General features: G+C 37.5%; 1 protein-coding gene across 4 annotated transcripts in view; it reads right to left on the bottom strand.

Annotated features, from left to right (window-relative positions):
* LOC106880782 (protein slit) overlaps nucleotides 1–25,000 on the bottom strand; it is a 383,833-nt gene that overhangs the window by 308,232 nt on the left and 50,601 nt on the right. For all 4 annotated transcript variants that reach the window (XM_089362359.1, XM_089362357.1, XM_089362360.1 and 1 more), the window contains exon 2: nucleotides 15,519–15,590. In XM_089362359.1, coding sequence (XP_089218485.1) covers nucleotides 15,519–15,590 — 72 coding nt within the window. The remainder of the gene's footprint in view (nucleotides 1–15,518; nucleotides 15,591–25,000) is intronic.

Below are 25,000 nucleotides of genomic sequence, written 5' to 3'. Positions count from 1 at the left end.
GTCGCAGTGGAAGTCTGTGTGCGTTTGTATATACACTTTATATGTGTGTGTGTGTGTTTATGTGTGACTGTGTGTGTATACACATGTATATATACAGATATGCATACTTGCATGTAGATAGACGGAGCACACACATATATGTTGTTGACGTCATAAGACTTTTGTGAACTTTCGAGGGAAGGTGAAATTATTCCTTCTTGGAATAGTGAATCGCCAAACAATTGAAGCTATAGATAATAGTATGTAAATATTAAGTTAGAAAACACATACATATATACACATAGATGTATATATATATATATATATATGGGAGAATATACAAAAAATAACAACAGACGAGGACAGGTGGTGTAAATAACAAAAGTATATATTAGTATGACGCTCGGGAATACGGAAAGTCTTTGACGTTTCGAGCTACGCTCTTCAACAGAAAGAATACGGAGACAAGGAGAAAAACACGGAGAAAAAAAATTGAATAGTGTTCAGTCAACGGTCAATCATAATAATGGCCGATCATAACAATGACTGACCGGAAGTTAGAAATTCTTATTTCAGGAGAGCTAAGAAAGGGGGAGATAACAAACGGTGATCGGGAACGAGGGGCTTTGTGTGGGAGGTAGACTGCTGGTGATCTTGACGTATGTAGTGTGAAAATGGGGGAAGGGAGAAAGGAAGAAAGTAGTTGGTCAGTTGTAGTGTGTGCGTGGTGTGATGCGAGGGTATTGGTGTGGTGTGCGTGGTGTGATGCAAGGGTATTGGTGTGGTGTGATGTGAGGGTGTTGGGAGGTGGGGAAGGCATGGGTGGAGTGTGGGGTAGAGGTAGGGGTATGTGGGTAGGGTGGGGTATGTGGGTAGGGGTGGGTGGTGGGTGTAAGGAATTGGATGGGGTGGAGTGGGAAGGTAGAGTAGGAGTGTGTTGGGGTGTGGTGGGATGAGCTTATGAGGGGGTGTTGACGAGGAGGGAGAAGGCGTGTTGACGGGGTGTTGACGAGGAGGGAGAAGGGGAAGGTGGATGTAAGAGAGGGGGAAGATGGGTATGGGAGGGGAGAGGAAGAGAGGAGAGAGGGTGGGTATAAGAGAGGGAAGGGGGATTGAGAGAGGGGGGAAGGTGGGTATGGGGGGAGAAAGAGGGGAAGGTGGGTATGGGGGGAGAAAGAGAGGAAGAGAAAGAGAGGAAGAGAAAGAGAGGAAGAGAAAGAGAGTGAGAGAGAGGGAGAGAAAGAGAGGAAGAGAAAGAGAGTGAGAGAGAGGGAAGAGGGGTATGGGGGGGAAGAAGAAAGGAAGAGAAAGAGAGTGAGAGAGAGGGGAAGAGAGTGAGAGAGTAAGGGTGAGAGAGTAAGAGTGTAGAGAGTAGGAGAGTAAGAGTGTAGAGAGTAAGAGTGAGAGAGGGGGGGAGTACGGGAGAGGGGGGGAGGGGGGGAGTACGAGAGAAGAGAGTGAGAGAGAGTAAGAGAGAGGAGAGAAAGAGTAGGGGTGAAGAGAAGTGGGAGTGGAGAGAAGTATGAAGAGAGGTACAAAGAAGTAGGAGTCGGAGCAGGAGGTGGGGGAGGGGAGAGATGGGTGGTAGGAGGGAGGGTGGGGGAGAGAGACAGGAGGAGGGGGTTAGATGAAGAGTGGAGGGGAGTTGAGCCCATGTGGCGCAAAGGAGCGAAGATAGAAGATTAATCCCTATACATGTATTTATACATATATATATATATATACATACATACAAAAATATACATACATACATCCATATATATATATATATATATATATATATATATATATATATATATATACGTACATACGTACGTACATACATACATACATACATACATACATAATTGTGTATATAAAAAATTAAACGTCCGAACACTTTAGGACACTACAATTCATCAAACGGATTAAAAACGTTTTTGTTGATTATCCGGAAAAATCAATAAGAGCTATCGCTAAAGAACTTCAAGTGCTGGAGTGAACTATTGTGTACAGGGACATTTGATATATGTCGTACGCACTGACGAGAAGCCAAAACACGGGCAAAGACACAAGGAAACCGTTAGATCTGTGTCAAGTGGTTACTTAAGAAAGTTAAGCCACCGACTCACGAACATGGCATACTTCAGTTTTCCTCTGATGAAAAGAAAAAGATGCCTTCGACCATAACTAAGAGCCTAACAGGATGAATAATAGATGTGCCCAGAGTGATGCACACAAAATTTATGACATTAATGGGTTTAGGAGTTGTAAGTAACAGAGGTCGTTACGTCTTTACACAATCTTAAAATTAATGCTGCTGGATACGATGTCGTACTGGAGAAAGTTATTAAGCACAGGATGGACGAAGCACGCAATGGAACGCCGTATTTGTTTCAACAACATTCAATGCCTTCGCATAAAGCCCACGTAACCGACGAATGCATATCAGACAATATTTACGGTCATGAAACACCAAACATACAGCTCCAAAAACGCGCCCAACTTAAAATTCTATGGACAACCACGTTTGGAAATTTGTTGAATGGAGAAGAAATGACAACCTCACAATACCACAGATTCGATGAAGGCTGCCATTCTCCAGGTGATGTCGTCCGAAATTAATAAAACCCGCTTTAGTGCAGGTATGTCAAAGATTCTAGCCCCGCATCGAAGCAGGCATTGAAACTGAAGATGATTTATAAAATACTCATAAAATAAAGCTTATCGAGAGCGTGTGTACAGATTTTTATAAAATATATATTTTCTTTTTGCGAGATTAGAATCGTTTTATTAAATTAGCAAACATGTCCTCAAATACCTTACACACTCCGTACATGCATATATGAACATATAGATATGCACACACACACATACACACACGCACACACACACACATACAAATATATATACATGTATATATATGAATATATATGTGTGTGTATATATATATATATATATATATATGTGTGTGTGTGTGTGTGTGTGTGTGTGTGTGTGTGTGTGTGTGTGTGTGTGTGTGTACTATGTATAGATAGATATATACATATATATACGTATATATATATATATATATATATATCACATACAAACAGGCATACATATATACATGCAAATATACATACTTACACACATAATACAAACATACATTCACATACATACATACACATACACACATACATACATACGTACGTACATACATACGTACGTACATACATACGTACGTACATACATACATACATGAGCCTTCATTCTGTCATAGTCCCTAATTAATTTTTTAATTCCTTATGGAGCGTACTTAGTGTTTCCAGATGAACTGAGACGTGTAATGTGAAGGACATATGTATCTACTATCTACACACACACACACACACACATGTACATTCAAACACACACACACATTCACACATTTGTGCGTATATATGCATACATATGTATATATATATATGTGTGTGCGTAAGAAAAATACATATATACGCAAACATGCGTGTAAGTACGTATTATATATATTTCTATGTATGCACATATGCATACATACATACACACACATATATATATGTATGTGTATTTACATGTAGATATACATATGTATATATATATATATATATATATATATATATATATATATATATATATATATATATATATATATATATATACATATATGTATATATATATATATATATATATATATATGTATATTTGTGTGTGTGTGTGTGTATGTATATGTGTATGTACACATGTTCCTGAAGGTGTGATTGCGCGCGTGCGTACACCTGCTGGTACACACATGTGCATTACTAGTCTTATTAGTCTTCTAAGCCCCAAGTGGTCTATCACGTGTGTAACACGTGACGTACATTGTTTCCTACGCGCATCGGAACAACAGTAAGCATATTAATGGAAGGTGATGGCAAGATGGTGGTAATTTAAGGGCGTACGCACATGCGCAAATACAATAACTTACAAACACTCAGACATGCACATACACAGAGAAACGCACGTACACACACACACACACACACACATTATGCCGCACACAAGTGCCTTCACTGATGAACACATTTATGCTTAATAAAGTGTGTATGCATTTTCACGCATTCATATATGAAATACAGAGACGCACAGACATTTTTCTCAATTTATCCGCACCTACACACCCACCACGCGCGCGCGCGCACACACAAGTGTCATACAGACGCGCACACAAATCACATGCTGTCAGATACAAATGCTACAGGTCTGCAACACTCGAACAGACCCATAATAAAAACTCATTTCATTCATGACCGTCTCGTTTATATCCAGATATTGCATCTAACCATCCATTGTCTAATATGTTGGAGTTTTTGTTGATCAAGGTTGGCCCTGTATCTGCTCATGTATGTGCAGGCCAGAGCCAGAGGGTTCTTTTTTTTTTTTTTTAAACGGGAATCCAGTAGTTGGTCACGTATGTAATTTCTCCCCTCTACATACCACTGATGTTTGGCCAAGGTAAAAGCCGCCGACTTGTGCCGTCTTGGGCGAAATAATTACAAGCAAAATTGACGACCATGATGGAATTCGAACTCGGAGCAAACATTGTAAGACATTTTCATCGGGGACGTAAACATACCAACACTGGTTGTCAAGTACCAGTGGGGGACAAGCTCAAAGACACACACACACACACACACACGCACACACACACACACACACACACACACACATACACGAGTCCGATAGAATAAGTACCAGACTTAAAAGAATAGTATTGGAGTCGAACCATCTGACTAAAATTCCTCAATGCAACGCTCCTGTATGGCCGTAGTCTAATGATTGAAATAAGTCAAAGATAAAACATTTCCATACGTACATGCATGCATAAATACACACACACACACACACACACACACACACATACATATATACATACATTCATACGTGCATAAATACGTATATACACGCATGCATACATACATGCATGCACACACCCTCTTTCTCTCTTCCTTTCTCTCTGTCACACTCACATACACACACATACACACACGCACATATATACACACACACGATGGTCTTCCACGCAGTTTTTCTCTACCAAATTGACTCAGAGGCATTGGAAAGCGTGGGAGCTTCTTCAATAGAAGACACACACCGAAGGAGCCGCACAGTAGGACCGAACCCGAAACCAACGTGGTTACAAAGCGAGCCTTTTAACCCCATAGCCACGCCAGATGCTGTTGTTTGTCTGATAAGGTTCGTAGGTAGGTAGGTGGGTAAGTAGACGGGCTGGTGTTCAAGCTGCAGGGTGGTCGAGTATTAGGAAGCGAGTATACATGCCATTTGTGTTCAACATGTGTACAATATGTTAAGTACGTGCACACCATATGTACCGAATATTAATACAAAGTACACACATCCCTATAAGTTTTCTTTAAGCCAACAGATACCAGCCCCTACTTTACGTCTGTATCTGCCTACCACGCCACCAAACTACGTAACCTTCCCATCTACTTCCACAAAAAAAAAACCCCACTTCCATACCAACCTGCCTACCTACGTTTCTAATCCACCCGTTTTCCATCCGTACATTTGTACTTCTGTTCGTTTCTCACTCCGCTCCTACATTCTCTCTTTTCTTTTATATATCAACCTCTTTATTAAGCTACCTACATACATACCTATCTTTCTGTCTATCTATCTATCTATCTATCTATCTATTTATCTATCTATCTATCTATCTATCTATCTATCTATCTATCTATCTATCTATCTTTCCATTCGGTCACACGATCAATATATCTGTCTCTCCACTCTGTCACACTATCTATCTATCCACCTCTCTCTCTCTCTCTCTCTCTCTCTCTCTCTCTCTCTCTCTCTCTCTCTCTCTCTCTCTCTCTATCTCTCTCTCTCTCTCATCTATCTATCTATCTATCTATCTATTTATCTATCTATCTATCTATCTATCTATCTATCTATCTATCTGTCTGTCTGTCTGTCTGTCTGTCTACCTGGCTGTCTACCATTCTGTCTGTTTATCTCTCTCTCTCTCTCTCTGTAAATATATATATATATATATATATATATATATATATATATATATATATATATATATATATCAGCTCTGTCTGTCTCTATCCTCTCTCTCACTCTATCTGTCTATCTACCTCAGTATGTATGTATGTATGTATCTATCTATCTATCTATCTAATCTATCTACCCTTCTATCTATCTACATATCAATTCATTTATTCATCCATCTCATCTCTCTGCCTAACAACCAACCAGTCTTCCTTCGATGCGCCTATACGCTTGCTCACTCTACAAAGAACAGCTATATCATCCAGGAATCACCCCCGCCCCTCCCCTCCCCAGCCCATGGTCTTAGAAAAACAAAGAACATACATTGGATAATGTAGTCCTGGGTGGGTTTCCTTCACATAAATATAAATTGACAAGAGGGTCACGGTTGGAATCCCTTTGATCGCAGGTCCTGGGTCTAAACAATAACAACAATCTCTCCCTCTCTTTGAGTCTGTCCCCACCACAACACACCTCCCTCCATACCTACCTACCTACCTACCTACCTACCTACCTACCTACCCACCTACCTATCTGCCCAGTTCCTTGCATTCCTACAATGTGTCGTTTATGGTTGTTATAAGCTTTACCACCCGCCACCTCGAACTAGAAAATGATGAATTGCACGAGTAGCACCATTAACAGCAGTGGCAACAAGAACAACAACAGCAGCAGCAGCCGCAGCAGTAACAGCAGCAGTAACGGTGGCAGCAAAAGAAGCAGCAATAGAAATAATAATATACACACCATCACCACCACCACCACCACCGTCACCTTCACACCACCACCACCATGACTACGACCGCCACCACAGTTCACATCACGCCTTAAGGAGCATAGAGCCAGTTTGCCAGTTTCTCTGCTGCATATATTCCCCACCTGGGACGTTGGGGAATATATATATATATATATATATATATATATATATATATATATATTATATATATATATATATATATATATATTATATATATATATAGGCGCAGGAATGGCTGTGTGGTAAGTAGCTTGCTTACCAACCACATGGTTCCGGGTTCAGTCCCACTGCGTGGCACCTTGGGCAGGTGTCTTCTACTATAGCCTCGGGCTGACCAAAGCCTTGTGTGTGTGAATTTGGTAGACGGAAACTGAAAGAAGCCCATCGTATATATATATGTATATATATATATATAATGATATACATATATATATATATATATATATATATATATATATATATATATATATATATATATATATATATATATATATATATAATGTGTGTATGTATGTACATACATATATACATACATACCCCAAAACTATATATGTGCACATACATACATACATACATACATACATGCATGCATACATACATACCAGAAAAGAGAAATCTGATTCAAAGACTACAGATCAAAGCCATCACTGGAATTGTAAGACTTTCCAGAAGTGTGTTAAAGTATATATGAGCATGTCTAGACATACATAGAACAAAACATATAAAACTGCCCGTGCACAGACACCAAATACTGCACATATACACAAAAAATATACTGCTGTTGTTGAAATTCCAATGAAGGAGCCTTGGATTTATGTTAGAAACCGGCTCTTTCTCTATTGGCAAGAAATCTTGAAATAGAGCTGAATAATGACGACCAATTTTCTAAGTTTTCTTGCGTCAGACGGAAGATATGATATCGAGGCATGATTTCCACAGTCGGATGCCTTATTTGGTGCCAATCCTCACCTGTTTTCTCTCTCCTGGCTTTGGTCGGGCTTAGGCTGTTGATAGAAGACGTATGCCCAAGATACTGCGCAGTGAGACTGAACTCAATATGACATGACTGGGAAACAAGCTACATATCATGTATGTATATATGTCTGCCTGTCTGTCTGTCTGTCTGTCTGTCTGTCTGTCTGTCTGTCTGTCTGTATGTATGTATGTATGTATGTATGTATGCATGTATGAAACAGTATGAATTATCAAAATTGCTACAGAGTCTGGCGGGCATATTTCATAAAATCTATTAAAATTATGTAAAATTAATTAAAGAACATCATAGAGAAATAAAAGACGATAATTTTCATTATATTTATCTTTAATTACATTCTGTTATTATTCTTTCAAATAACATATCCGATATGTTTATATCAGAAAAAAAGAAACAAAAACATTTGTTTTCAATTCAAATTTTCTCATCGTCGTACAATCCCAGCCTTTTTTCTCTCTTTTTATTTTGTCCGTCTTGTTATATAAACAACATTGCGGATTGTTCTGACGGAGCAGAAGGCCATTGTCGATGCGTTGCTTGAATCCATTCCAGTATATTTACAGGTTCAGTTTCCACTGACATTGAGACAATGAAAAGCAACGTTAACCCCGTTATGAATTAGAACCGTATTCTAGACCAGGTTTCCGCAACCTACTTTCTCTTTGCAAAACATTTAAATATATTCTATGTCTGAGATGACTGCATAAAAAAAAATTATCATATATCTTCAGTAATCTTTTTGTTTCTTTTTCATAAACCTAAATTTCATAACGTATTAAACAATTCACAAAACTGCCTTTTAGAAGGTTTGGAAATGCTAAATCCGTTTAGACGTCACGAAGAAGGTTGAAAGAATTCCGTTTGTTCAAGACCATATCCTTTTATAAACTCCCTACAGAGCGGTAATTTTTCTGAGTAGGGAGTCTCTATACTATTATTATTAATTTTATCTCTTACTTATTTCAGTTTGTATTTGTAATGTGTTAATCATTTGGTTGATTTCTTTTCCTGAAAATCCAAGCTTATCCAGACTGGCAGCTAGGCATGTATGTATGTGTGTAAGTATGTATAATATATATTATCAGACAGTTAGGTGATACAAGAAAGGGACAAAACATACAGATGGACGATACAAGGAAAACACGGACAGGTCATTCGGAGTTTTCTCTCTTCAGTCGAGATCCAGATTATCCTTGCGATTTCGGCTGGTTTTTCTCGATATTGCTCCGATCTGGCCAGCCCCAAGGAAAAACTAATCTAATATATATGCATATATATATATATATACATGTGTGTGTATGAATATATCTATCTATCTATCTATCTATCTATCTATCTATCTATCTATCTATATATATATATATATATATATATATATATATATATATATATATATATATATATATATATATATATATATATATAGGCACAGGAGTGGCTGTGTGGTAAGTAGCTTGCTTACCAACCACATGGTTCCGGATTCAGTCTCACTGCGTGACACCGGGCTGACCAAAGCCTTGTGAATGGATTTGGTAGACGGAAAATGAAAGAAACCCGTCGTATATATATATATATATATATATATATATATATATATATATATATATATATATATATATATAAATGTATAACTTCGTCCCCATAACATCGCTTGACAACCGATGCTGGTGTATTTACGTCCCCGTAACTTAGTGGTTCGGCAAAAGATAACGATAGAATAAGTACTAGGCTTACAAAGAATAAGTCCTGGGGTCGATTTGTATCGACTGAAAGGCGATGCTCCAGTATGGCCGCAGTCAAATGACTGAAATAAATAAAAGAATAGGCGTGTGTGCGTGTGCGTGTATCTGTGTGTGTGTGTGTGTGTGTATGTGTGTGTGTGTGTGTGTGTGTGTGTGCGTGCGCGTGCGTGTGCGTGGGTGCGTGTGAATGTGAGTATCATGCGCACACGCAAACATACAACGGTTGTTTTGAAACAGCATGAAAAGAAATTACTTTCAGAGAAAGATAGAAAGAGTGAATGAGAATGAGAGAGAGAATGAGAGAAAGAGAGGGAGTAGGTGGGAGGCAGAGAGAGAGACAGAGAGAGACAGAGAGAGAGAAAGACGGAGTGAGAGAGAAAGGGGGAGTAGAAGAAAATAAATTTTCGAACGAGAACGGAATCACCGATTAGCATTGAGGTTGTTTCACTTTGAAGTCGAAAAGAAAACATTTAGCAACCGTCATTGACTTTAACGATATAATAATACCCTGATGACAGCGAAGGAGGCCATATTGCGATATTTTGTTATACCACATAGAACAACAGCCAGCAGAGTTGTCATATTATTCAGTATTATTATTATTATTATTATTATTATTATTATTGTTATTATTATTTATTATTATTATTATTACTACTATCAGCAATATTTTTATTACTATCGTCATCATCATCGTTGTCATCGTCGTCGTCGTCATCATCATAATAATCATCATTATTATCATCAACGCCGTCATCATCATCATCATCAGCAGCAGCAGCAGCATCATCATCATCATCGTCATCATTTTATTATCATTATTGCTCCTGCTGCCACTGTTCTATTTATTGTTGTCGCTGTTTCCATGTTTACATTTTGTGCTTTTCCTCTGTGTCACTTTGTTAATCTTTCTTTCTTTCTTCCTTTCTTTCTTTCTTTCTTTCTTTCTTTCTTGCTTGCTTGCTTGCTTGCTTTGTTCTTTTGAATTTCGTATGAAGTTTATTAAATCTTTCTTATTTATTCTCCGTTAGGAAAATACTGTGTTGTGTTTCGTTTCGTTTTCGCTTATCTTGCAACTACGCTGATTACTTATGCACCACACTCACATATTTATTCGAACAATCATATCACTGCATATATACAGAGACAAATCGCACGCACACACACACACACATAGACACACGAGTATATATATATATATATATATATATATATATATATATATATATATATATATATATATATATATATATATATATATATATATATATATATATATATATATATATATATATATATACATACTGTATAATGTCGTAGGATTAGAAGATAATTCGTTACAAGTGGCCTCGTGTTTCCCTCTGTGCGAATTTGTGAAACGAATGACAAGCTCGTTTAGAGCGAAACATGTGGCCGACTATAACAATTATTAGTCTAATGTAATACAGGATTTTATCCTCGACTCTTTACACCACCATGGGTCTTTTTTATTTGAAAGTGGTTTCTTTATAAGACATCCTTTCTCGCTCTCTTTCCCCTCTCCTTTCTCCTCTCTTTCATATATATATATATATATATATATATATATATATATATATATATGTATGTATGTATGTATGCATGTAGTATGTATTATCAGGAGATAAACAAATAGATAAGCAGATAGATAGATGGAAGAATACATAGACAGATAGAAATCTATATATCTTATAGATAAATTGATAGATACATAGATAGAGAAAGGGGAGAGGAAGAGAGGGGAGAGAGAGAGAACGATCGTTGACTCAGTTCGACAGTGAGATTCTGAATGACATACTCAAAATAATTCTTAAGGAATGAACTGAAATTTACTTCTGATGTCAAAGAAAAAACAAAACCCTAGCGGAGTTTGGCTGTAACTCTCTTAGAAAAAAAAAAGGGAGATAATTTCAAAAAATTCAAAAACGATTTCACAGAAAATTTAATTCTCTCGCTAATTAGGCGTAACGCTTTTTAAATGTTGAAAACGAATAACACAGTTAATATTTTCCTGTAGATGTTATTTAATTCTAATTTTCAAATGTCCCGTGTCAAATATATGTGAGTTCCCAATGAAGCTTACAATATCAAATTTCCTCAACAGAACAGTTTTTTTCTACCAAACTTATAATTCCGACCATAAATTCCTGGTTCAACCAACCTTATAATAACGATAAAATTGCATCGTTCATTTATTCGGACTAATAATGTACAACATTTGATGGAGTTAATTCGGAAATGAATACTTAAATTTATAACTTATTGATGTTCTTATAATGATTCTGTTTATTATTAAATACCAATATAAGTCAGCGAGCCGACAGAATCCTTAGCACGCAGGAGAAAAAGCTTTACAACATTCCACCCTTCTTCACATTTTGAGCTCAAATTTAAATTCAAATTCCGCCTTTTCAGCCTTTCCAGGGTCGACAAAATTAGTGCCAGCAGAGCACTAAGGTCGATGTAATCGATCCCTTTTCCCTCCAAAAATGCTGTCCTTGGGCCAAAATTTGAAACCATTAGATCCCAACAAAAGGTTGTGAGCTGGCAGAATCGTTAGCATGCTGGACGAAATGCTTGGCGGTATTTCGCTAGTCGCTACGTTTTGAGTTCAAATTCCCGCCGAGGTCGACTTTGCTTTTCATCCTTTCGGGCTCGATAAATTAAGTACCAGTGAAAAACTGGAGTCGGTGAAATCGACTAGTCCCCTCCCCCAACATTTCATGCCTTGTGCCTATAGTAGAAAGGATTATTATCATTATGAAAGGCGGGGGTCTGGTAAAATCGTCAGCATGGGGCAGAATGTTGTGATCTCAATCACTTCTACACCTTGGAAACCGAGTATCAGGCCTTATGAACCCTAAGGCTCACAAAATAAATACAGTAATCCCACGACTATCGCCGGTGTTACGTTCCAAAACCCCTCGCGATAAGTGTTTTTTAAAATTATTTTTATGATTTGTATATATTTATTTTATTATAAATGCAAAACAACACCACAGAGAAATCGACGTAAGTTTAAATGATAAACCGCGATAGGTGAACCGCGATAGGTAAACCGCGATATGGCGAGGATTACTGTAATTATAAAACAATTAGATAAACCTCTAATAATAATACGCCTTGTAGTTGGTGTTATTTTTCGAAGATATTTTGGAAGAGTCGTTTTTAGCAAAGGAGAAGAGCACACGCACACCATTTTTTAAAATATTTTCACTTTAAACGAAACAACCGAAAGAAATGACTTTGCAAAGCGAACACTGCGGACATCTTAAGACCTATACCACCACGACGTCCACCAACATCATAATCACCGCCGCAACCACCACAAACATCGCTACTGCCACTACCACCGCTATTATGGCTACCACGACCATCATCGCTATTATCGCCACCACCACCATCGTCACCACCACTACCACCACCACCACCACCATCCTCACTTCACCACCACATACAACCACATTCCATTATCTATTTATTCTATGAGTCTCCGTAATAGACCTTGATATGCTAAAAACAGCAGCTAAATATCTTCAGATAACATCCCCCATCTTCTTCGCAAAAAACAAAAAAGAAAAAGAAAACAAAAACATGTTGGATAACGTGTTCCAGGGTTTTCTGTACGTAGTAAAAACAGACAAGATGGTCACGGGTGGGGTGTCTTTGATCACGGATCTGCTCGACAAAGGTCTACCCTGGAGCTACGCAACAACAGCAACAACAACAACCATAACAGCAGCAACAGAGGCACAGCCATTACCCTTCGTTTACGACACCACCAGCATCACCACCACAATCATGACCAATAACAACAAGAACAATACCGCTAGACGGCACCACCGCCAACGTCTACCACGTGATAGTAAGCCATCACTGTGAAATTAATTACCATATCGAGAAACCAGCCTGCAGACTTGTATCACAGACGACCGGCAACAACTGGAACAGAAGGCCGGCAGATCACGTTTAAGAATAGGCGTGAGAGGAGGTGAGGTGACGAGTGGGCTGGGATAGGTGGGGTGGGGATGGGGGGGTCATATGGGTTGGTTGGTTGGTTGGTTGGTTGGTAGGAGGGGGTGTTGTGATGATGAGGATAGGGATTACGTAAGGGAATGTTGTTCTAGTTCCAGTTGCTGTTGATGATGATGATGGAAGTGGTGGTGGTGACACAAGGTACAAAATAAAAAAAGGCACAAGAGCGGCGAATGTTTAGGTGTGGTGAACGTTATAACATAGAATAGCGGGACGAACAAACACACACATATTTATTATATACGTACATACATGCATGCATACACACGAACACATACACTCACACACACATATACACGCATATATATATATATATATATATATATATATATATATATATATATATATATATATATATATATATATATATGTATATATATATGTGTATATACAATGCACCGGAGTAATCACATAAATGTGAAATAAGGTGGAAAAAAATAGTAATCGAAAACCTGAGGTAGAGTAATACATACTTTATTAATAAAGTCGCAGACATCACAAAAACTGTTACTCAGAGTTTCACGTTCCTGTTCGTCGGACAGTTTTGGATGACATACATATATATATATATATATATATATATATATATATATGTATGTATCTATGTATCTATGTATATACTTTATAAATAACAGTTGAATACAGAGTGATCAATGTAGTCGACTGTCAACCTTACCCGCAAAAATTTCTGACCTTGCAGCTATAGTAGAGACTAGATTTAATCGACATCGGAAGCATATAAAGCGAAGTCGACCTCAGCGGCATTTGAAATCAGAACTTAAAACTGGAAGAAATGCAACTTAGCATTTTATTCGGCGCGATAAAGATTCTTCCAGCTCGTAGCCTTTATATAGTCTGATATAATGATATCCGGACGTAGGAATGAAATTATGAAATTAATATAGTTCGTACGGAAGTTGTGGTGAAAATGAAAGTTCTGAAAATTAACAGAAGTAATGTTACATAGCTAAGTAAAAATACCTGTTTATTATATACATACATATATGCAAATATATCTCTCTCCTCTCTCTTTCTCTCTCATTATATATATACATATATATATATATATATATATATATATATATATATATATATATATATATATATATAAGGATTTCGTAATGAGATAAGGAACCAAGGGTGTGTATAATATAGAACGTTTATAAATAGGTTAAATTTGCTTTTCATGCTACTTCGCTCATAACCTATATATATATATATATATATATATATATATATAGTGTGTGTGTGTGTGTGTGTGCGTGTGTGTATAACTTGGAGGATGTACAACTCTGCAGTCTCTCATTACTTCCTCTCCCGTCAACATTTTTTCTGAAGAAAATATTGTTCGAAACGTTGAATTTTTCAGCCCGCACGGCATTTTTGCTGCAATCTTTTTATCGATTATACTACATAATGTAATTTCTTGCTCACGCAGACCAGTATCAGCTTCTTCGGGGTCTGTTTACTCATATATATATATATATATATATATATATATATATATATATATATATATATATATATATATATGAGTAAACCATATTCTAACGTGTATAAAGAACTCCCTAATTTTTAGGGCTTAAAATTTGGAAAAGAAGTTTTGTAAGGTATTATAATACTTTCCATGTATAAAAAAAAACTCACATGCATTTTTAACATAATTTTTGACAAAAAAGGGTTCCTTATACACGTTAAAATACGGCATGGAGACTACGGCAGCAGTACTGGGTATTAATAGTTATCGCCAAGCTAACATGGCAGTCCAGAAAAATAGGACGAATGCTACCGTTGATTAGCTCCAAGTGGACATCGCCTCTAGCTAGCTTTGTGACACACAAGCCTGTGTCCATTACAACCTCGAACAGGAACAAGAGGAGAGTAAAAACAAAATCGGAAGCGCTGCCAAAGACAAGAAAAAGAAAGGCAATAATGATATTGTTGTACTTACAACACTTGTAGGTTACTCAATCCTTCGAAGTCAGTCCGACGTATAATGGTAATGTTGTTGCCCTTAAGATCCCTGATGGAAGAGAAACAAAAGAAAGGGGTGAGATGTGAGCTTTGGTTGACTGAATAGAAAATATAATAGTAACAATAAAAGCAAGAACAACAATAATAATGGTTTCACATCTTGGCACAAGGCCAGCAATCCCTGTGTAGGGGATACATCGATTACATCGAACTCTCCCCCCCCCCCCCCACCGCCCCAGTGTTCAACTAGCATTTATTATACTGACCCCGAGTGGATGAAAAGCAATATCGACTTTGGCGGAATTTGAACTCAGAACGTAAAGACGGACGAAATTCCGCTAAGCATTTTGCCCGGTGAACTAACGATGATGATGATGATGATGATGATGACGACGATGACGTTGATGACGATGATGATGACGATGATGATGATGATGATGATGACGATGATGATGATGATGATTTCTTTTGTTTATTATAGGGGTATATATGAAACGGATATCACAAGGACAGACTACAGTTTGTGTGTGGGGGTGGGGAGAGTGGGGAGGTTTAAATAAAAGATGAAGAGAAAGAAATGTAAAAGACGGTGAGATGAGATAAATGTATGCACGATATACAAAGTATGTGATAAACATGAATGATGCAGTCTTCTCGATACAGGAGAAACCCCATCAAGCACTAATGAAGGAACCTCACAGATCCCGGATTACTTTGACCACCAAAGGCCCTCGTCCTCGCCCTCGCCCAAGTGCTGTTTTCAAGTAGACAAGCGCACGCTTAGAGCAGGTCTAGTCCGACACAAAATGATATGCTGTAACTCTTAAAGATTCCTGACAGAAGAGAAATGAGAAATGTGAGCTTAAGTTGACTGCCTCGATGGTAAAATAATAATGGTTTCAAATTTTGTCTTAGTGCGCTAACGATTCTACCAGATCGACTTCTCAAGATAAATGGTTTCTGATTTAGGTACAAGGTCAGTAGTTTTGAGGGGAGGGGTCCTGGATGATACCATCGATCCTAGTAGATGACTGGTATTTTATTTTGCCGACTCCCATGTAGCATGAAAGGCAAATTTAACGTCAGCGTGATTTGAATTCGGAATATAAGGAGGGTTAATTAAGTATTCAGAAATCATTTTTACGGCCCAGGTGGTGCTGGTGGCGGTGTAAATGGTGATGGTCATGGTGATGTTGTTGTTGTTGGTGGAGGTGTGTAGTGGCACTGGTAGTCTCCGTGATGGTGGCGGTGATGGAGGCAATGTTATTTTACTGGAGCTAGTTGCAGCATTAGCAGCAGCAACAGCAGCAGCAGTGGTGGTAGTAGTAGTAGTAGTAGGAGTAGTAGTAGTGATGGTAGGGGTCGGTGTTATGGAGGATTGCTGTTGGGAAAAAATTGTTTTTGTTAATGTACAGGGTTGGTAGGAGGGCCACATATTTTGCTGCAGAATACATTAGCACACACACACACACACACACACACACACACACGCACACACACGCATACACACACAGATACACACATGCACACACACGCACATTCACACACACGCACAACACACCCGCGCACACATGCACACACACATGCACACACACAAGCACACTCAAACGCACACACACACATGCATGCAAACATGCATATACACATTTATGCTCACACATGCGTACAGACACATATATACACATACATGCATACATACATATACGTAAATCACACTAACATATCTACCTACCGTCCTACATACGTACATTCATTCATTCATACATACATACATACATACATACATACATACACATACATTCATTCATTCATACATAGATACATTCATTCATTCATACATACATACATACATACATACATACCCTTATATACATTTACACGTGCACGGTGCTTGAACATGCATCAGACAGACAGAAACACAGACGCGTAAACAACCATACAAAGACTCCGACACATACACACGCGTGTGTATGCGTGTGTGTTGTCATGCGAGCACACACATATACATGCATATACATACGCACAGGCTTTCTGTAAAGCAAAACGGAAGCTGTGAAAAACAAACTTTGAGTGACATACATAGATATTCCGTTCTACTCTAGGCACAGGGTCTGAAATTTTAGGAGAGGAGGCCAGTCGATTAGATCGACCCCAGTATGCAACTGGTACTTAATTTATCGATTCCGAAAAGATAAAAGGCAAAGTCGACCTTGGTGGAATTTGAACTCAGAATGTAAAGACCCGAAATACCGCTAAGCATTTCGCCTGGCGTGATAACGACTCTGCCAGCTCGCCGCGTTACGTACATAGATATCGTATGACACAAAGTATGCTATGGAGCACAAACATTGGGGCATAGTCATACTGTATGGCAAGAAGTGTGTCACAGAGAGCGACGGTTGAGGTACACAGATTGATTTAACGACAAGGAAAATGCTATGGAGGACAAAGACACACACACACACACACACACACACACACACACACACACACACACACATATATACACACACATAGACTCACTGCACAGCAGACGAAAGCCATGGAGGACAAACTTTGAGTGACATACATACACAGTGTATGGCACGAAATATGTCATGAAGAGCCAAGATTCGAGCTACACAGATTTATTTGACAAGAGAAATGCTATGGAGGATAAAGGCACGCAGATTGAGGCACAAAGTCACACAAACACCCACACACACATACACACATACACACATACACCTGCACACATATACACACACATACACACAAACACACGCATGCGTGCGCGCGCGCACACACAGACACGCATACTGTACGGCAAAACGATCAACTGCACAGATGGCTTTCATTTTACAACCGTGTTTCTCACGAAGCAGACCCTGGCCGCGGCGTGGTGTAACGTTGTATGGCGTAGTGTTGTAATGTAGTGGTGTGTTGTGTTGTGGTGTTGTACTGTGTGGGTAGGGTTGGGGGTTGGTGTTGGTGTTGGAGTTGGGTGGGGGTGTAAGCAAGAGAGACGCAAAAAAGTAGGCCGAGCGAGGACGATTTGAAGGTGGTTGCAGCTGTGGTGCAAGTGGTGAGTGATGGTAGTGATGATGATGATGATGATGATGATGATGATGATAATTCTGATGAGCATTTATTTCTCTCTCTCTCCCCCTCTCTCTCTCTCTTTACCTATCTATCCATCTATACACACGCACAGACACAAATTATATATATATATATATATATATATATATATATGGGAGAATTTACGAAAAAAAACAACAGACAAGGACAGGTGGTGTAAACAACAAAAGGATGTATTAGTTTAACGCTCGGGAATAGAGAAAGTCTTTAACGTTTCGAGCTACAGAAAGAATAAGGAGAAAAACAAGGAGAAAAAAAAAATTTTATGTACTCGTCAGTGGTCTATCATGCCGACGATTCCGCCAGCTCACAACTTAATGCAGAAGTGCAAAAAATCGTGCTAACTGGAACGACTCATGTACTGAGAAGAGCATTATCGCCGTGAAAACAACATCCATTCATGAACTTTTTTTTTTCTTAAATACATGTTTTACCTGTGAATTTGCGTGTGTGAACTGGGAATGCATACAACGAGTTTCTCTGGCCTAGGTGTACGGAAAACACTCGGCGAGAAATGGAAGAAAATTTGAAGAAAGAAGAAAATTATAATAATAATAATAATAATGATTATTATTATTACTATGCAGTAGATCGATGTTGTTGTTATTATGGATATTATTGTTGTTGTTGTTGTTAAAGTTGTCATGATGATGATTGGAGTAGGAGGCGGAAAAGAGAAGGGAGAGGTAAAGGATGAGGTTAATTACAAAAACTTCGTCAGGGTCCTAGACCAATAATAATCAAGAATAATAATGTAAGAATAAGTAAAGTATAATAGCAGCAGCAACAACAGCGACAACAGAGACAATAGCAACAACAACAACAACAACTACAACAGCATTAATGAAAACAACTGCAACAATACTGAAAATGTAACACCAACGTCTGCAATAAGAGCGACATCATCATCATCATCATCAGCAGCAGCAGCAGCAGCGAAAGCAATAACAACAACAATTCCGATAGAAATAAAAATCAACGTCGTCTGCAATACGAACACCATCATCAACAATAACAGGAACAAAAATGGCAACAAAAACGACAATGATTGAGATATCAGCTTCAACAATGGCGGTTGTCGTTTTAAATAAGAACGACAATAATAAAAACAAACGAGAGCAGCAAAGAATACTACTATACTATGGCACTCCGTCGCTTACGACGTCGAGGGTTCCAGTTGATCCGATCAACGGAACAGCCTGCTCGTGAAATAAACGTACAAATGGCTGAGCACTCCACAGACACGTGTACCCTTAACGTAGTTCTCGGGGATATTCAGCGTGACGCAGTGTGACAAGGCTGACCCTTTGAATTACAGGCACAACAGAAACAGGAAGTAAGAGTGAGAGAAAGTTGTGGTGGAAGAGTACAGCAGGGTTCGCCACCATCCCCTGCCGGAGCCTCGTGGAGCTTTTTTAGGTGTTTTCGCTCAATAAACACTCACAACGCCCGGTCTGGGAATCGAAACCGCGAGTCCGCTGGACCATTGCGCCTCTGCAGCAAAGAATAACGACAGAACAACACTCAAAGGCAGAAACAAAACAACAACTGCTGCAGCTACGAAAGAAAAAAAAATGGCGGCAACGATAATAACAATAAGATTTAATATCATCACCGACAACAGAATATAAAACGGAACAGATATATAATAATCAAAAATGACTTCAAGAATGACAACAACAACAGCAGCAGCAGTAGCAGCAGCAGCAGCAACAGCAAGGGAAATGAAGAAAGTAGAGCAACGGTAACAACAACAACAACAGTAGCAGTAACAGCAGCAGTAGTGGGCGTAGTAGCAGCAACAATAGGAAAATGTTGGTTTCCGACTTAAGCACGAGGCCAGCATTTTTGAGGGGAGGATTGTTAGTCGATGGAATGAATTACAGTACTTGAGTGGTACTTTATGCAATCTACCTCCCGGAGGGATGATAGGAAAAGATAAATATATATATATGGTGGTTGTCTACTTCTTATGCAGAGTTTGACCACCTCCTGTACCTACACCTTCGAACAATCATGGCATCTGATGTGGCTTTTTAAACCAGATAATGTTCTGAAAAGACACCCACATATATTGCATATTCGATTTGGACCACCAACAGCTGCAGATAAGTTCTGATCTTTATGAATCTAAAAGTGTCTTTTGAGGCTTCCATTTGATTTGTAAACCTTCTGGCATACATTACATTCAAAGGTGTGCACAGATATATAGGCAGAATAATTGGTGGAAACAAGAGGTCAGCTCATAACCTGAAAGAACAGAAGGTCTTCTACACATTCTTCTATCTGCATTTATACAGAATTTCTAGTTGCATTTTTTTTTGTTTTTTGCTTTGTTCAATATTTTGAAAGGACGCATCGAAATAATCCTTTTTTTCAGCCAGACACAGATTACATCTTTCTGATACATCAAACTACGCTGAAGCCTGAACCAACGTGTGAAGGAAATGTAGGGAAAATGCAAATATATTAACAAATGTTTATTAAAATACCCCCACCCTACAGCATGAATAGAGAGGAATCAGCTGACCATTTTCATAGAGACAGCCTCATTTTTAACAAAGAGGCTTTGATTTCAAGCTACTACGCAGTCCATCACGTTATCCTGGAAAATACCATCTCACTAGGACGCCTAATACTAAGTACCGTGCAGCTGGAAATCGGCTCCCGATCAGTATATGAATTGTTGCCGGAGACTTCTAAGTAGGAAGTTTATTCAGTTAGATTAATCCACCGCTGGCGAAACAACGATGTTATTGCTACCAAAATTGCAATGAATATTAGACTTAAAGACATGTGTTGAATATTTTATTCGGTCAACGTTAACTGTTTTAATGTATTTAAAATCTCTTATCTGCGAACCTGTACGCTTCATATGTATGCTGGTTTGTGTATGTATGAGCGTATATACGCATGTGAGCATGTATGTGTGCGTGCGTGCGTGCGTGTGTGTATGTGTTTATACGTGTGTCTGCATCATTAAGAAGTCTTGCAGATCGTGGGCTGGAGTGCGTAGCAACTTGTGCTCACAGTCACTTCACATGTAGATGTATATATATATATTTATATAAACATACACACACGCGCACGCATACACACACACACACACACACACACATATATATATACATCACGCACATGTACATATATATATACATTACACACACGTGCATGTTTGTGTTGTGCGTGTGTGTGTGTATACATGTACGTATGCTTACAACAGAAACCTAGTTTTATAAATTTCTCCACTAAAGAATGCATAAATATTGCATGGATAACACACACACACGTACACACACACACACACATACACACACAAACACACATACACACACACACACACACACACATACGCAGGCACGCACGCGCGCACAGGCACACACTGATAGATGATGGCCAAAATATCGTGCTGAAATATTTCAAAACTCAAGAAAAGACACGCAACGCTTCCACTTCCAAAACACAGTACGCACACAGACACACACACACACACACACACACACACACACACACACACACACACACACACATTCGTACAGACATTGCATGAAAAACCCGAGAATGTTTTGTGGTATTACTGATATTGTTAGAGAAAGAGAAGGAAAAAGATAAAAAACTATTTATATATATATATATATATATATATATATATATATATATACACACACACACACACACACAATATAGAAACAGGGCAGACGGAGAGGAAGGGTCGCTTGCAACAAAGAAAAAAATAGCAACAACAAAAAAACAACAAAAAACAAAAATCAAAATCAAAAAAACAAACCAAAACGACAGACAGACAAACAAACAGACAGACAGACAAACAAACAGACAGACAGACAGACGAGCGGACATAAAATGAATGAGGGAATGAAGTGGGGGTTAGGGAACAAAACGGGAGCCAGTAGGATTCCGTGTCTTAACTAAACCTTACAATAACGCTTAGCTCCCTTCTAAACATACCCAGCCCCCCAAACCTACGAAAAAATGTTTTGTTTAAGTTACATTGAGGTTTTCTATTGGAATGTATATCTTATGGGACTTTGGTGAGCAGAATAGTGTTGTTTTTTTTATTTATTTATTTCATTTGGTAAAGGGTTTTTTTTTTTCTTTGGTTTATTTTTGTTCTTTTTGTTTCTTGGTTGGCTTCTTGTATGTCTTAGAAGAAAGGATGTTAAACATGTAAGATTGTATGTATGTATGTATGCATGCACGTATGTATGTATGTATGTATGTATGCGTGTATGTATGTATGTATGTATGTATGTATATATGTTTGTACGTATGTAAGTACATACATATGTATATATTAACACATTATATGTATATAAATACATGAATATGTATAACTATATCTATAAATAAACACACACACACATATATTTATATTTATATACCCATATGCATAGACATGTCTGTATATATATGTGTGTGTGTGCGTATATATATATATATATATATATATATATATATATATATATATATATATATATATGTATATATATGCTAGTAAGTTTATATAGATGTCTTGGTGGGTACATATATGTAAAAATATAGTTATTTGTGTACTTATATAATACAACCACATACCACACAAGCATACTCAAACATACACACACACATATACCTATATATCTATATGCATGTATACATATATATTCATATATATATATATATGTGTATATATATATACATATATATATATATATATATATATATATATATAGATAGATATATATATATATATATATATATATATCTATATATATATATATATATATATATATATATAAATGTATATATATATATATGTTCATACGGGGGCGGGATCGAGAGGACAGAAGACAGACACAGAAAGCGGGAGACGAGAAACGTATAACAGGGAGGTATATGTATATGTATATATGTGTATGTAAGTATGTGTATGTATATATATATATATTTCTGTATCCCCCCCCCTCTCTCTCTCTCTCGATGTATATATACATATATATGTTCAGAAATATATACCCATATACATACATACATACATACATACACATATATATATTTCTAACGTAGGACAGAATGAAATTTAAACTTCCTACATACTTTGGAGACTTACAGAATTCACTCGAACATAACAGACACACAACATGCTCACATACACGTATATACATAAGCAGACTTATACATACGTAGACACACTTAGAAACACACACATACGCACGCACACACACACACACACACACACACACACACAAACATGCACACACACACACACACATGTGGTTTTCGACTAGTTTACAATTTACTTATCGTTTCAAAATTTTGCCCATGATTTGGGGATTGTCAAAGACGAAACAGAATGTAATTTATTTTTTTTCCTCCAAACTTTTGCACTGTTAAAGTGGCTTTGATTACCTTTCTGTTTACACTTTCACACACATGCAAACATATAAACATATAGACACACGTATACATAACCTCATACGCGTACACACGCATACGCATACACACAGATATATAAATAGAATACTTTAAGAATAAACTTATTGTACAAGAGAACTGACAACTGGGAATATAAAGAACTCAATGGTAGGAAAGAGTAATATAAGAGTAATATGAGAATAATACAAAAAACATTTGTAAAGCTGAAAAGATTGAGGATTATTATAACCCTCGTTTCATCTTTCACATTATCAAACTGCAAAGTGTAACGTCTGAAAATATGTTACGTAATATATGATGATAGCTAAATGGATAGAGTAAAATATAGGGAGAATGGAAATGGTGTTGTGAAAGGGAAGAAAAAACGAAAGAAAGAAAAGAAAAATGTTTGGGATAATTTACGGTGAATCAGGTACATCGATCAAAATGGCCGAATTTAAGATATTGAGCGATGTGTGATTTGTTTAAACTGTTACAGAACGGACCAAAGCGTTTGCAAAATTAATAGCTCATATGATAAAAAAAAAACGCCTGTTGAGAAAGAAACATAGTTTGTATATGTGAGTATATACATACACACACACGTATATATATATGTATGTATATAAAAATGTGTGTATGTATATATGTGTATACACATGCAAATTTATACACAAAAGCATATATGTTTATTTATAATACATATATATACATACTCACACATATATAATATGCACATGTACACATACATATACGCGCATATAAGTACATGTGCATATGTGTGTTTGTTTGCGTTTATGTATACTTGTATTTATAAATGCATCTATATATAAATTATACATGTGTGTGTGTGTCTGTATAATATACATTCATACTTATACATAGATATACATACATATATTTGTATACGCACACACACACACACAC

The sequence above is a fragment of the Octopus bimaculoides genome, chromosome 14 (assembly GCF_046866305.1).
Source record: "Octopus bimaculoides isolate indiv1 chromosome 14, ASM4686630v1, whole genome shotgun sequence".
Classification (NCBI taxonomy): Eukaryota; Metazoa; Mollusca; class Cephalopoda; order Octopoda; family Octopodidae; genus Octopus; species Octopus bimaculoides.
The sequence above is the reverse complement of the archived record's forward strand: the minus strand, read 5'-3'. Positions and strand labels throughout refer to the sequence as shown.